The sequence below is a fragment of the Sapajus apella genome, unplaced genomic scaffold (genome assembly GCF_009761245.1).
Source record: "Sapajus apella isolate SASKATOON/1434 unplaced genomic scaffold, GSC_monkey_1.0 scaffold51, whole genome shotgun sequence".
Taxonomy (NCBI): domain Eukaryota; kingdom Metazoa; phylum Chordata; class Mammalia; order Primates; family Cebidae; genus Sapajus; species Sapajus apella.
The window spans coordinates 8,070,920-8,086,916 of NW_022436991.1; the positions used below are offsets into that span (position 1 = coordinate 8,070,920).

General features: G+C 43.7%; 1 protein-coding gene across 4 annotated transcripts in view; it reads right to left on the reverse strand.

Annotated features, from left to right (window-relative positions):
* DNAH3 (dynein axonemal heavy chain 3) overlaps positions 1 to 15,997 on the reverse strand; it is a 202,834-nt gene that overhangs the window by 181,676 nt on the left and 5,161 nt on the right. For 2 of the 4 annotated variants that reach the window (XM_032242888.1, XM_032242885.1), the window contains exons 1-4: positions 7,808 to 8,085; positions 6,448 to 6,673; positions 3,395 to 3,467; positions 2,631 to 2,805 (exon numbers count right to left, since the gene is read on the reverse strand). In XM_032242888.1, the coding sequence (XP_032098779.1) occupies positions 2,631 to 2,805; positions 3,395 to 3,467; positions 6,448 to 6,673; positions 7,808 to 8,053 (720 nt within the window). In that variant the 5' untranslated portion in view covers positions 8,054 to 8,085. Of the gene's footprint in view, positions 1 to 2,630; positions 2,806 to 3,394; positions 3,468 to 6,447; positions 6,674 to 7,807; positions 8,086 to 14,227; positions 14,652 to 15,997 lie in introns of those variants that run through there. The other 2 variants (XM_032242887.1, XM_032242886.1) reach the window with 2 other exon arrangements.

Genomic DNA, 15,997 nt, shown 5'->3' on the forward strand with positions numbered 1-15,997 from the left:
ACAGGCACGTACCATGGCACCTGGCTAATTTTTGTATTTTTAATAGAGACAGGGTTTCACTGTGTTGGCCAGGTTGGTCTTGAACTCCTGACCTCAGGTGATCTGCCTGCCTCAGCCTCCCAAAGTGCTGGAATTATAGGCATGAACCACTGCACCCAGCTGATAGTTCTTCTTATCCAAGCACAGGCTTTTAAGTTTTGAAAGCTTCATAAACACACAAATGAAACAAAAATGGCCAATGGGACCTGGTGACTTCAGGAAGTTTTGTATATTTGGGTTTGCCTCTGAGCTGCTGGATGGCTAAGTGGCTCTAGGAATCACTAATTTCAGATAGAGGAGAAGCATAGAGTGTGAGGAAAGGGCTTGAAGTCCATTTTTAAATTTCAGTGCCAGATCAGAAGAGGTTGCTGGCCAGGTGCGGTGGCTCCCACGTGTGATTTCAGCATATTATGAGGCCAAAGTAGGTGGATCACCTGAGGTCAGGAGTTCGAGACCAGCCTGGCCAACATCGTGAAACCCCATCTCTACCAAAAATACAAAACTTAGCCAGGTGGGGTGGTGCACATTTGTAATCTCAGCTACTCGGGAGGCTGAGACAGCAGACTCACTTGAACCCAGGAAGCGAAGTTTATAGTGAGGCAAGATCGCACCACTGCATTCAAGCCTGGGTGACAGAGCGAGGCTCTGTCTTAAAAAAAAAAAAAAAGAGGTTGCTGCCACCTCTTTGTTACTGTCACCTCTCTCCAAAATTAGTAAAAGCAGCTGCTAACGGGAGTATTGCGAAGCTTTTCTGATTTTAAGAACCGTCTGGGTTCAGGTGGGAGTAAAAAGTGCTTGTTAAAATACACATTCCCAGGTCCCTCCTCAGGCAGTTAGGGTGTTTAACAAGCACCACAGGTGATCCTGATCTTCAGGCAAGTTTGTGAAATGGTGCACAGGTCGTAAGAACGCAGAGACTTTGGTAACAGCCAGACCTGGGTTAAGTCCTAGTTTTGTCTCTTACCCTGTAGCCCTTAGCGCATTGCTTAATCGGTCTACACTCCACTTTCCACAAGTGGACAGTAGAATCATAGAACCCAGGTCTTGAGTAGGGTCAAGTAGCTAGAGGGTTTAGCATGGAATTTTGCCAGTAGCACATACTCACTGTGAGTTTTTGTTAATCATTTTATTATACACCCTGAACCCACAAGACATTTGCTTTAAAGTTTTGTTGTTCTTTTAAGAACGAGTTGGAAACTCAAACATCTACCTGGAGCCAGGTTGGCTACACCTAAGAAAATAATAAGGATTGGTGGGAACCGTGATGAACTGAAGAATGGATTTCTCATCTAAAGGAGGTAGCTACTGCTTAGCACCAAGTATTTTAGCTTTCTCAAGAGAAGTTGGAAAATGTAGCTTATGTGAAACTTTCCTCATTCTCTCTTTTTTTTGAGATAGGATCTTGCTCTGTTGCCCAGGCTGGAGCACAAAGCATAATCATAGCTGGGATACCTGAGGTGTCAGAGAAGGGGACCAAGGGTAGGTTGTCTTGTCCTAGAAAGGGTTGTGAATTCCTCCCCTTACCCTTTTTTTTTGAGACAGGGTCTCACACTGCTGCCCAAACTGGAGTGCAGTAGCACAGTAATAGCTCACTGCAGCCTCAGCTTCCTGGGGACAAGCAATTCTCTCACCTCAGCCTCCCAACCAGCTGGGACCACAGATGCATGGTACCATGCCCAGATAATTTTTATAGAGATTAGGTTTCTCCATGTTTCCCAGGCTGGTCTTGAGATCCTGGGCTCAGGTGATCCTCCCTCCTCCTCCTCCTAAAGTGCTGGGATTACAGGCATGAGCCACCATGCCCAGACACCTCATTATTTCTTTTTTTTTGAGGCAGAGTCTCACTCTATCACCCAGGCTGGATGGCTTGATCTCAGCTCACTGCAACCTTCACCTCCCAGGTTCAAGAAATTCTCCTGCCTCAGCCTCCCAAGTAGCTGAAATTACATGGTGCTACATTAGTAGGTGAAATTACATGAAACCACCATGCTGGGCTAATTATTTTGTATTTTTAGTAGAGATGGGGTTTGACCATGTTGGCCAGGCTGGCTTTGACCTCCTGACCTCAAGTGATTCGCCCACCTCAGCCCTCCAAAGTGCTGAGATTACAGGAGTGAGCCACCATGCCCAGCCAACTCATTTTCAAAACACATCTACAGGCCCAATTCAGCCTAGGATAGAGATCCCACATAAAATATGGGATGCTTTGGGATATACTTATGCTAAGAAGTTATTCATTATCTAAAGTTGAATTTAACTACATGTCCCATTTTTTGTCTTGCAAAATCTGGCACCTCTAGCCTATGGGTCACCATTTTTAAAACCCATGTTCTAAAAGGACCCAAGGTATCAATTTCCATCACTTACTAGGGCAGAGAACATGCACACACACATACTCACTCTCTCTCCCTCTCTCTCTCTCACTCACTCACTCACACAAGCACACAAACACATGCCCTCTTCAGTAGCCTGTCTTGGGTCTAGACTTTGGTGTTTTTCAAACATTTCCCAGGTAATTCTGCTGTTCTCCCTGAATTTGGAATCACTGAGATGCCAAGCAAACTGAGGGAAAGGGGGCAACAAGAACATACCTCCAGGTCTGATTCAGAAGGCTTGCTTTCTTTACTTTCTATTTCCATCTCCTTCTGTAACATGACATCAATCTGCTGCTCTGGACTCATTGGTCTGCTTCCAGGGAGTGTCAAAGTTGTCTTTACCTCCTTCTTCATGGGTGAGAAGGTTGACGTCTTAAAGGCCAACTTGATCCTGAAAAGTAGACACAGCTCAGTCCTTGGTGTCTGGTTCTCCAGAGAGGTGCTGTGGTGTTATCTATACTTTCTCTAGCCTGATGAGTGTGGTTCTGCCATAGAAGCCCCTCTCCTCTGTGTCATCTAATGGCAGGTGTGTATACTTCAATGATGTCCCTAATGACTGAACACCTCATAGGTATTTTAGCATGTGTTCAGTTGGCTTATTTTTGTTTACAATCTCAAAAAGCCTGGTCAACATGATGAAACCCCATCTCTACTAAAAATACAAAAAATTAGCCAGGCATGGTAGCATGTACCTGTAATTCCAGCTACTCAGGAGGCTGAGGCAGGAGAATTGCTTGAATCTGGGAGGTGGAGGTTGCAGTGAGTTGAGATCATGCACTGCACTCCAGCCTGGGCAACAGAACAAGAATCCATCTCAAAAAAAAATTTTTTTTTTGATTGAGGTAATTGGTGGATAAAAGCATGATTATCTGGGAATGCTTTAAAGCCACGAAGCAGATAGTGTGGCTTTAGTGAGACCACATTCTTCTTCTCTTCAGCCCACTGTCCTTCCTTCTCTAGTGTCCACAGTGACATCTTACCCAGTGGATTCCTCTTTGTTTCTGTAGGAAAACTTCATTTTCTTCATCATGGGCTCTAAGGAGCTTTTATCTGCTGAAAGAATGGAGAAGAAAGACATCAGTGATGGGCAGTGGCCTTGAGCCCATCTCTACTAAAAAATATAAAAATTAGCTGGGCATGGTGGCAAGCACCTGTAGTCCCAGCTACTCGGGAGGCTAAAGCAGGAAGAATTGCTTGAACCTGGGAGCCGGAGGTTGCAGTAAGCCGAGGTTGCACTACTGCATTCTAGCCTGATTGATAGAGCAAGACTCTGTCTTAAACAATAATAATAATAAATAAAATAATAAAGTAAAATAAAAATAAACAGTATATTTATTTTTAAAAGAAAGTCTGTCCACAGGGACATGACTTTGGAACAATCCAGGAGCACTCTAAGGGGCGTGGACATGATATGGTGTGACGGGACAGAAGATGTGGGCTCAGGTCCCTCATGCATCCCTGATTACCTGTGTGACCCTGAAGAATTGGCTTCATCACTCTGGACCTCAGCTTCCTCAACCATAAAGTGGGTATGTGTATATCTTCCATTCATCCATACATTTGGCAAGAATTAATAACTGCTGATTTCACATACTCTCCAAAACTGTATGCTCTATTTTATAAACGCCCGTTGTATTACTGTTTAATGTTTCTCTTTAAGTAGACTTAAGCAGATTTAAACTTAGTACATTTGGCCTGGCACAGTGGCTCACATCTGTAATTCCAGTACTTTGGGAGGCCGAGGTAGGTGGATCACCTGAGGTCAGGAGTTCAAGACCAGTCTGGCCAACATGGCAAAACCCTATCTCTACTAAAAAATATAAAAATTAGCCAGGCATGGTGGTGAGCACCTGTAGTCCCAGGTACTCAGGAGGCTGAGGCAGGGAGAATTGCTTGAACCTGGGAGCTAGAGGTTGCAGTGAGCCAATATTGCACTACTGCACTCTAGCCTTGCTCTAACTAGAGATAGAGCAAGACTCTGTCTCAAATAATAATAATAATAAATAAAAATAAACAGTATGTTTATTTGTAAAAGAAATTTTATATTATTATCACAAATAGAAAAACAATAAGTATATATTTATTGCAAGTGGAAAAAACCATATCATTTGCAATAAATAGAAGGTAGCTATAATTAATTCAATAAGTGATATAAAAACTATATTATTAAACTTTAGCTAGATATTACTTGCTAAAGTGTCTATCTTTGAACTGCTTAAAATAGTCTAAACATAACAATAATTTTTTAAAATCTTTTTTTTTTTTTTTTTTTGAGACAGGGTGTCACTCTGTTCCTTGTGCTGGAGTGCAGTGGCGTGATTTCAGTTCCCTGCAACCTCAACCTCTCAGGCTCAAGTGATCCTCCCACTATAGCCTCCTGTAGCTGGTACAGGTGCATACCACCACACCCAGCTAATTTTCCTATATTTTGTAGAGACAGGGTTTTGTCATGTTGCCCAGGCTGGTCTCCAACTCCTGGGCTCAAGCAGTTCTCTCAATAAACTCAATAATCGAGGGATAGATTTACAAAATGGAAATAATACAGAAAAACAATATTGCTCCAAAATAAATTTTTAAGCTCCTGCAAGTACATATGTATTTTAATGAATAATAAGCAGAAATCAACTCAAGCAAGGATATGAATAACAGACACCAGTGTCGCTCTGAAGAAAGCATCTTAGTACTTCATACTCAAAGACTCTGGCTTGCCTAAGAATTTTTGGGACAATGAAACCTGGGAGGTATTAATACTAGCTCTTCACAGATATTAATAATTTTGGACTAAGAAAATTATTAAAGACTACTACAGCCTGAATGCTAATGTCTTGTCAAAATTTGTATGTTGAAACTTAATCCCCAGCATGATCGTATTTGGAGGTGGGACCCTTGGGAGGTGATTAGGTCCTAAGGGCTCCATCTTATGAATGAGATTGTGCCTTTATAAAGGAAACACCAAAAAGATCCCTCACCCCTTCTCCCATGTGAACACACAGCAAAAAGATAAAGACAGATATCTATAAATCAGGAAGAGGACCCTCACCATACACTGAATCTGTCAGTACCTTGATCTTGGACTTTACAGTCCCCAGAACCATAGATATGAATTTCTGTTGTTTATAAGCCACCCAGTTTATGACACTTTGTTATAACAGCCCAAAACAAACTAAGACAATGTCTTTCTCTCTCTCTCCCCCTTCCTCCATCCCTCCCTCTAAGGGAGGCCAGAAACCATGTTGTGAGTTGTTCTAGGGGAAAGGCTCATGTGGCAAGAAACTGATGTCTATGGCCAACAGCCAGCAAGGATCTGATGACATGAGTGAGCTTGGAAGAGGATCCTTCCCTAGCTGCCTTTAGATGATGGTGGCCATGGTGTATGCCTTGATTACAGGCTAGTGAGGGGCCCTGAGCCAGCACTACAAATTAAGCCACGCCCAAATTCCTGCCCCACTGAAATTGTAAGATAATAAATACTGGTTATTTTAAGCCACAGAGTTTTGGAGCAACTTATCATGCAGCAATCAATAACACAAGTACATAGAACAGTGCCTGGTAAATGGTCTATAAATGTTAGCCATTGCAATCATTTCCATTTCATAAATAAGGAGGAGAGTGAGGCTTTGCAAAGTTCTCCAAAGTTAGCTGCAGCAAAAGGGGAGCCAGGATCGGAACCCAGGAGTAAATATTTCACTCCAGGCCGGGTGCGATGGCTCATGCCTGTAATCTCAGCACTTTGGGAGGCTGAGGCAGGCGGATCACCTGAGGTCAGGAGTTTGAGAACAGCCTGGATCAACATAGTGAAACTCCATCTTTACTAAAAATACAAAACATCAGCCGGGTGTGGTGGCACACAACTGTAGTTCAAGTTACTCGGGAGGCTGAGGCAGGAGAATCACTTGAACCTGGGAGGTGGAGGTTGCAGTGAGCTGAGATCGCACCACTGCACTCTAGCCTGGGTGACAGAGTGAGACTCCAAGTTAAAAAAAAAATCACTCCAAAGCCCCATTCTGCAAGGGTATAACAGCGCCATAAGTACCTGACGATGGCAACCCCTGACTGGTCCTGTCCCTAGGGATGTTGATGGTGGCCGGTTGATAGACTTTCAGCAGGTCTTTCAGCTTCAGGTCCTGGGCCATCAACGAGTAGTTGTTGGCGATGGAATCACTGGGTCCACGGTGGTGCTGCTGCTCTTTGAAGGGTGCAGCTAAGGTCCATGATGTGCGCTGCATCAAGGGCGGGTAAAAGCTGTGTGACATGACAGTCTACGAGGGAAGAGGTGCAGAGTGAGACACAACAAGGAATATCTCTCAGTGAGACTGGGCTCTGCTCACACAGAGGCTCATGAGAGTTCCAAGTGCCTTTGACATACCCTAGCTTGGCTGTGATGAATACATCTTAAACAATCCTGCCAACTCCATTTTGCCCTGGGCTCTGCTCACACAGAGGCTCATGAGAGTTCCAAGTGCCTTTGACATACCATAGCTTGGCTGTGATGAATACATCTTAAACAATCCCGCCAACTCCATTTTGCCCACCGTGAGCTATGTAGGGCATTCTGTTCCGAGAACTTTGTAGTCTGAGACACCTGACATCTTTGTAACCAATTTTCTGAGAAACAGGACCCACTGGCCCATACATCCTGCACCTTCAACTGTGTAACTGCCTACCCCACATCCTGAGTGAAAAACAACTTTAAATAGAATTTTGTTGTTAGGCACCACCACCCCTTCCCCTAACCTGCTCCTTCTGCTTCTGTAATGATCTGCTTACTGCCCCTGACCCTAAACTGATATAAAAATGTTGACTGCCCTTTGTTCTGGGCTGAGAGGTTTGAGCTCTAGCTGACTCTCGGATGCCGGCCATTAAAGAAGACTCTCAACAAACTCAGAGCATGGCGCTTCTGTTTAAACTCGCTCGGGTATAACATCTTATACTGTGTTTTTGCCTTCTGCACATTCAGTGGAAAGATTTTCTGAACGAATACCAATTACACTCCACTGACCATTGTGAACATGATTTCTGATGTCAGAGATAATAGCTTGCATTCACCAGTAACTGTCAGGCAGGTAATTGACATCTCTGGTCTTTATTCCTTATGGACATGACTACAAGTAGGTACCCTCATTCTACAATGAAACATGCAGAAGTTCAGAGAGTGTAAATACACAGCAGATCAGTGGGCGGCCAGATTCTAACTCACCTTTGACAATGGTATAGCTCTCTCCCCTACACTGCTGCAGCCTCTTCTTGGGACAAAAGTGACCAAAGCTACTAATCCTACTTGTCAGGTCTGTTTGACTCCCTGCCCCCAACAAGCATCTGCCAAATACCGAGAGAAGTAGGGTACGCTCTTTACCTCATCACCCTCAACAGAGCTGGCAGCCAGGTGTGCATACCTGATAGAGTCCAGACGGTTCCTCGTTAGCAGAAGCAGGCAGAGGGGGCAGCTCTGGCTGCCTCTGGGAGTGGCTCATGTGATGTATGGAGTCACTTTTGGCAATCTGCGGGACATGGGAACAAAGCCACCCTTCAGAAATTAGGGAAGATTTGCAAGCCTCTGAGTGGGTTAGGACTAAGGAGCCCCAGGAAAGGTTATAGGTCCAGAGTTCTGCCCACAAAACACCCCTCTCATTCCCATCCATTATGTATGTTTCATTTATCGTACCACTTTGGGAGGCCAAGGTGGGTGGATCACCTGAAATCAGGAGTTCAAGACCAGCCTGGCCAATATGGTGAAACCCTGTCTCTACTAAAACTACAAAAATTAGCTGGGCATGGTGGTGTGCGCCTGTAGTCCCAGCTACTTGGGAGGCTGAGACAGGAGAATTACTTGAACCTGGGAGGTGGAGGTTGCAGTGAGCCGAGATCGCACTCTGAGATGTTTTGAAGTGCATACACATCATAGTGTGACTAAATCTAATTAACATATGCATTACCTTGCATGGTTATTATCTTTGCAGTGAGAATACATCAACTCTCATAGCATTGTTCAAGAATACAACATATTGTTAATTAGTCACCATGCTTGATCTCTTGAATTTATTCCTTACATCTAACTGAAAATTTATGTCCTATGACCATCACCCCAACCCCTCCACTCCTGTTTCTTTTTTTTCTTTTTTCTTTCTTTTTTTTTTTTTTTGAGATGGAGTCTTGCTCTGTCGCCCAGGCTAGAGCGCAGTGGCACTATCTCGGCTCCCTGCAACCTCCACCTCCCAGGTTCAAGTAATTTTCCTGTCTCAGCCTCCCGAGTATCTGGGACTACAGGCGCACGCCACCATGCCCAGCTAATTTTTGTAGTTTTAGTAGAGACCGGGTTCCACCATATTGGCCAGGCTGGTCTTGAACTCCTGATTTCAGGTGACCCACCCACCTCGGCCTCCCAAAGTGCTGGGATTACAGGTAGGAGCCACTGCACCTGGCTCCTGCTTCATTTGTTAATCATCCAGTGTCTCCTCCTCGGATTCCCTTCTATGAACAAATTTGGATATTTTTACCTCATGGAATAGCCCAAATTCTGAGGACATCCCCAGTACCCTACCTTCAAGTATGATGAAAGGAGGTGACTAAAAAAATAGACTTGTATTTTCTTTCCTTTTTTTTTTTTTTGAGATGGAATCTCACTCTGTCACCCAGGCTGGGGTGTAGTGGCATGATCTCAGCTCACTGCAACCTCTGCCTCCTGGGTTCAGGCAATCCTCCTGCCTCAGCCTCCCAAGTAGCTGGGATTACAGGTGCCTACCACCACACCCAGCTAATTTTTGTATTTTTAGTAGAGACGGGGTTTCACCATATTGGTCAGGCAGGTCTCAAACTCCTGACCTCTGGTGAGCCACCCATCTCAATCTCCCAAAGTGCTGGGATTACAGGAGTGAGCCACGCCCCCTCAAACCCAGTGGACTCTTGCATTTTCACATGTGCAAAATTCCAAAGAGAAATTCACTCAGGCAGTGGCACTGAATTTTCTGTGTATTTAACACATACACGAGCAACTCTTTCTGCTTCCTGTGAAAAGGAAAAGTATTATTTCAACACTGTGGGTGTTGAGTCCTCCATTCCAACCAGTGAGTGCATACTCTGCAGTGAGCCTCAGGTAAGGGTAAATTATGGCTTCCACGGTCACTCTCAGATCCCAAATGTCCCTCTACCTATCCTGAGCAGAGATGAAGGTGATTGCATTATTGAATAAGGCCACACGTGGTTTGTGTCTTTTGTTTTTGTTTTTGTTTTGAGACGGAGTCTTTCTCTGTTGCCAGGCTATAGTACAGTGGCACGATCTCAGTCACAGAGGGTAGGGTACTGAGGATCTCGGCTCACTGCAACTTCTATCTCCCAGGTTCAAGCAATTCCCCTGCCTCAGCCTCCTGAGGAGCTGGGATTACAGGCGTGAGCCACTACTCTCAGCGAATTTTTTATATTTTAGTAGATATGGGGTTTCACCATGGCCAGGATGGTCTTGATCTCCTGACCTTGTGATGCACCCACCTTGGCCTCCCAAAGAGCTGGGATTATAGGTGTGAGCCACTGCGCCTGGCCGAGACCACATGTGGTTGTGTCCTAAGACTCAACCCCTGTATGCAAACAACCACTTAACCTGGGGCTAGTGATGGAGAAACTGCAATTTGTTCCAACACTGGAAGAAAAACTGTTGGCCTGGACTTATTGAGAGGTGCTGCTGTTAGCACTTTAAAGGTGATTTGAGGGATTTTCCTGGGCAACTTTGGTTCTCTGTGATTTTCACCTTAGGCAATGACTTTGGACTTAACTCCTAGATAAGATGAGCCAACATTGTACCAATGTGATTTATTTGGGTGTGCAAATTATGACATGCAAGATCACTGATGGGGGTGGGATGGGGCAGGGACATATGACACAGTTATTAGCTGCCTCCCCTCTCCCTAACCCCTTACAGATGACTCAAATTAACCATCATTATCTGTCCTGGAGCACCTGCCTCATTAAATAACAACAAAAACAACAATAACAGCAGCAATAATATCTACCATTATTCCAAACAGTTATATGCCAGGTACTGTACAACCTTATGAGATTGTTTTCTAGCTGAAGAAAGTGAGGCTGAGAAGATAGGTAACACACCCCAGCCATGTAATTGGCTGGCTTGCCTTCTAAGTCAGTAACTTTTTTTTTTTTTTTTTTTGAGACCAAGTTTTGCTCTGTTGCCCAGGCTGGAGTGCAGTGGTACGATCTCAGCTCACTGCAACTGCAACCTCTACCCCCTGGGTTCAAGCGATTCTTCTGCCTCAGCCTCCCTAGTGGCTGAGATTACAGGTGCACGCCATCACGCCCTGCTAACTTTTATATTTTTAGTAGAGACACAGTATAGACATGTCTCTACACTTCCTGACCTCAAGTGATCTGCCCACCTCGGCCTCCCAAAGTGCTGGGATTACAGGAATGAGCCGCCATGCCCAGCCAGTCAATGTCTTTTAAATACACATCCTTCTGCATCCTAACACTTTGCAAATGGCAAGGATCACTTACATGGCTAATTGCTTTAGGAAGATTGTAGACCTTAAAATTCAACAAAAACATGCAAGCTAATAAACGAAGATATATACTGAGACTTGGATCTTCAAAACCATAGAATGGGTTCACTGATCTAATAATAGCCTAGTTCAATGGTTCTCAAAAATTATGGTATATCAGATTCTCCAATTGAACTTTATTAAAAATAGAAATGTTTGAGCCCTACCTCAAATATGATGCATTTGAGAACCACTGACCTTGTTGTTTTCATCTTGCAGAATCTGCCATGCTGTTTTAAATCACTGTCTGACTTTCTGCTCTTGACATCAATTTTAAGAATCTGAGAATTGACCAATTATCTCCAAGAGCTCTCTCTTTCGCCCCTGAAATTAATAGCAGATCTGCACTGATGAGATTAACAAAATGGAAAAATCCCAGCATCCATCTGAAAGAAATCTAGTTATCCAAATCAGGTACTATACTACCCAAGCAAGATTTTGGCTAAAGTACTTTCAGAGAGACGAAGGCATTCATGATTTCTTTCAGGATCCCAGATATAAGACATATATCGATTGATAAGTTAGGTTAAAAAGATTTGGCGGTCAGTGGAAATGTTTCCTTTGGCCTAGATTTTAAATCTGTTTCAAATAAAAATCTTCATTAAAATAGCAACAAGCCAACGTCATGCCATTAGGACATCCTGAGTAGGTTATAACAAGAGTGTGAATAAGAAGTTAACAAAAAGAAAAGAAAAGAAAAAAGAAGGAAAGGAAAGAGGGACGGGAAGAGGAGGGGAGGGGAGGGGAGGGAAGGGAAAAAATTCTGACCCTCTGCAGTCCTGCAGGATGTTAACATTCAGGAGGTGTCTTGGCCTTTTTGCTTCTGAAAATTTCAGCCCTGACATCAATTGTTGAAGTTCCTCTTCCCAGTAAAAGAGAAGAGGAATACAGCCCTATGAACATTGCTGGCTGCTACATTTTGGATATGTGTCCCCTCCAAATCTCATGTTATAATGCGATCCCCAGTGTTGGAAGTGAGGCCTAGTGGGAGGTGTTTGGGTCATGGAGGCAGATCCCTCATGAAGGGCTTGGTGCTGTCCTCATGGTAATGAGTGGGTAGGATCTTGTTCTGTTCATTTACTTGAGACCTGGTTGTTGAAAAGAGCCTGGCATTTCTCTTGCTCCCACTCTGGTCATGTGATATGCCTGCTCCTGCTTCACCTTCCACCATGATTGTAAGCTTCCTGAGGCCTCGCCAGGAGTAGATGCCACCAATATGCTTCATGTACAGCCTGCAGAACTGTGAGCCAAAATAAACCTCTTTTCTTTATAAATTCTCCAGCTTCAAGTATTCCTTTATAGCAACATGAAGCAGGCCAATACACTGGCTCTACTCCAATTTTAGTCCATGCTATAGAGTGGGGTTAATCCTAGCCCCTGGCTCCAGGGCAAGGCATATGACACAGGTCTGACTCATCAAAACACTCCTTCCTCCAAAATGCAGTGATTGGTTCAGGGATAAGCACATGACTCAAGCTGGACTGATCAGAGTGTTTCCTAACACTTTCACTGGAGCTCTCTGAGTCCACCACTCTTTCCGTCCAGAGAAGAGGCACTCTCTTTGCATTAGGGTCACTAGCTGTGAGGATGTTTGTGACCAGATATCTCATCGGCATTTTTCCCTTAAGTAAGGGGAATTCTGCCTTAGAATAAAGCCAATACAAAAGAAAACAGAGCCACTAGAAGGAAAAAGACTCTCAATGGCATCAACTGATCCAACTTGAACTTCTTGATTTCTTGAGCCCAGAGATTCTTTTGAGCTTGAGCCAGATTGAATTATGTTTATGTTTATACTGAGAAATGATCAACCAAGGGATAGCCATACAGCCAGGTGAATCAGTAATGGAGTGCTAAGGTCAGAGAATAGAGTTACTGTATTATGCAAATTGATAGATATGCTGTTCTTGGGATAATGAAGAAAGCAAACCATGAGCATTTTGCAGAACACAGTGGAAAGAAGGAGAAACTCCGTAGAAACAAATTAAACTGAGCTATGTCATAGGCACAGACTAAAACAAATACACAAACAGTCATAAGTATGCTGATAGCAGAAAGCATCCCAATCTGTGGAACAGGAAGACATGGGGCACACACAAGATCAGCAGTTCTAGGCATCAATTGCAGAATGGAACAAAAAGTTTTCTTGGCTCTACCTGGCTAAGAATCCTCTGTGGTACCTTCAAGAGGAGATGGAGATTCTCATAAGAACTAGCTGGTTGTGCAAAACTGTTTGTCAAAAACATGAATGGTTGGCCAGGCATGGTGGCTCATGTCTATAATCCCAACACTTTGGGAGGCTGAGGCAGGCGGATCACTTGAGGCCAGGAGTTGGAGACCAGCCTGGCCAACACGGAGATACCCCGCCTCTACTAAAAATACAAAAATTAGCTGGGCGTGTTGGTGCACACCTGTAGTTCCAGCTACTCAGGAGACTGAGGCAGAAGAATCGCTCAAACCCAGGAGGCAGAGGCTTCAGTGAGTGAAGATCATGCCACTGCACTCCAGCCTGGGTGACAGAGAGAAACACTGTCTCAAAAAAAAAATAAAAATAAAAATAATTAATGCTTAAATTTTCTCTTTGGTAAATTTCAAGGAGGTTTCATTTCAGAGCATATTAGCTTAGTTATTATCTACAAATCCACTTTAGTTTTATAAAGTTTGAATTTAAAATGTTCCTCTGGATACTTTCCTGAATGGCAGCCTGGTGATTCAAAAGAGATACAACAGAGATTCTAGAACCCAGATTGAGTAGAAGTGTCACTTTAGACAACTTATTTCTGATTGTATACATGTTCTTCACGGAGGCAGTTCCCAAATGCTCATCTGAGGACCTGCTACACCAGAAGCACTGCTGTCTTATATAAAAATATAGATTCCAGGGTCTCACTCCAAGTCTTCTGGACCAGAATCTAGGATGGGAGACCAAGAGTCTATGTTTTTAAGACGTTCCCCAGAATATTCTAATGTGCAGCCATAGTCAAAAACTGATGGTTGGAATATATGGTCTAATGGACTTGAAAGAAAAGGAAAAGGAAGAATGGGTGTTTATTCCTGAATTTTTCACAGCAAAACTTGAAGATTTCCAAAAGTCTAATTCAGTAAAAAATGATATTTCAAAGGAGAAAACATAAAAATGTGTTGAATACGCTTGTTCAGTCAACGGCATCTAACGTGCCAATTGGCCTATGATCAAAATATCCCTCTTCCCACATATTCCCAACACATTAAAAATACAGGTAAAAAAAGAAAATTCTTAAAATTCACACCTACCTTCTGAGATGAGCAATCCATGTCACTCATGGTGTCCACCCTAATTGTAGCTATTTTTAAAAGAATGAATAAAGAGCTCTCAGTTTCTCCAGGGCTGTGCCTCTTGCCATCCAGTTGCTCTGAAATTCACACTTCCTTAAAGCATAATGGGGATGACACCAACAATGGAACTTTCCAGGTGTTCTGAAAGCTCTGTTCATGTGGCTGCCTCTCTGAGGTCATAGACTTTGAAAGGCCGCCTGAGGAGTTCCCTTGTAGAAGAGGAGAGAAATGGAAGCTAGAGATAAGGGCACAGCACTGGGTTTTTGCTGGGCTTTTAGCTCTGGTTCTTACTTCTCCAGCAGTGGACACACTTCCTTTCCCTTGAGTGGCTTCTCTCTTGGAAATTTTCCAGAAACACATTGAGTTCACTGCAGAGGAAAGACTGAAGGAGAGTTACATATTAATACAGAGAACAGAGAGGACTCACCCCTCCAAACAACACCCTGGCAGCCTGTCCTGTTCTCCCTCCTTCTTCCTGGGCTCTAACACTAGCAGTGATTGTAAGCAGACTCTAGGCACAGTAACCAAGTCTCGGCGTCTGTTGCTAAGGGAAGGAGGGGACTCTGTGGTGCCTACATACAAGACTGGGCATGATCTAGCTCTATGAACTGGTGTCTCTCTTTGCTGGAGGCTCAGGTGGGCAGTAGGAAGTGTTGGTGATGGAAGGGAAGATGGGAGGATGTTTAGCTATGTTCCAGGAATAGCAGAGGCAGCAGCAATAAAAGACCTTTGGAGAAGTCTAAAAGCACAGAGTATGGTGGTTAAGTTCTTGGGATCTACGGTTGGACGGGTCAGACTTCAGACCCTACTCTCATTAATTAGCTGTGTGGCTTGGGCAAGTTGCTTAATCTCTCCAAGTGTCCTTTCTGTCTGTAAAATGGCAATAACGTGAGTCCCTATTTCATAGGTTTGCTTTGGAGGGTTAAAAGGATGACGTGTACAGAGTGATTTGCATATAGCAGAAGGATAACCAATTTATCCCAGTTGGCCTGGGATTTTTCCAGTTTTTCCCCATTTTAACACTAAGTCCTGCATCCTGGAGGCATCACAGTCCTGAGCAAACTTGGATAGTTTGATCATCCAACAGTGGATGCTCTATAAATGTTGCAGCTAACATCAATATTACAATAAACACAGAAATATATGTGCACATACTCATAAGTAACAATATTAGCTGCTGCCCAAATATTCAAAGCACATGTTCCATGGTCACTGTGATGTTCTCTCAAAACCAAGTTGGATTTAATGAGTTATTTATCCTTGCATATCTGTTTTATTTTTCATTCAATTTTCCCCAAAAACACCATGATATTCCCATTTTAAGGATAAGGAATCAAAACTGACAGATATGGGCTGGGCATGGTGGCTCACGCCTGTAATACCGCACTTTGGGAGGCTGAGGCAGGTGGATCACTTGAGGCCAGGAGTTCGAGACCAGCCTAACCAACATGGTGAAACCCCATTTCTACTAAAAGTAAAAAATTAGCAGAGTGTGGTGGCAGGCACCTGCAATTCCAGCTACTTGAGAGGCTAAGGCAGAAGAATCACTTGAACCTGGGAGGGAGGTTGCAGTGAGCTGAGATCGTGCCACTGCACTCCAGCCTGGGCAGCAAGAGCAAAACTCCATCCAAAACAAAAACAAAAACAAAACTGAGAAATATCTAACTTTCCTAACTCAACTCGACTCATAAGTAGCATTGATATAATTGAAGCCCATCCTGATGACTC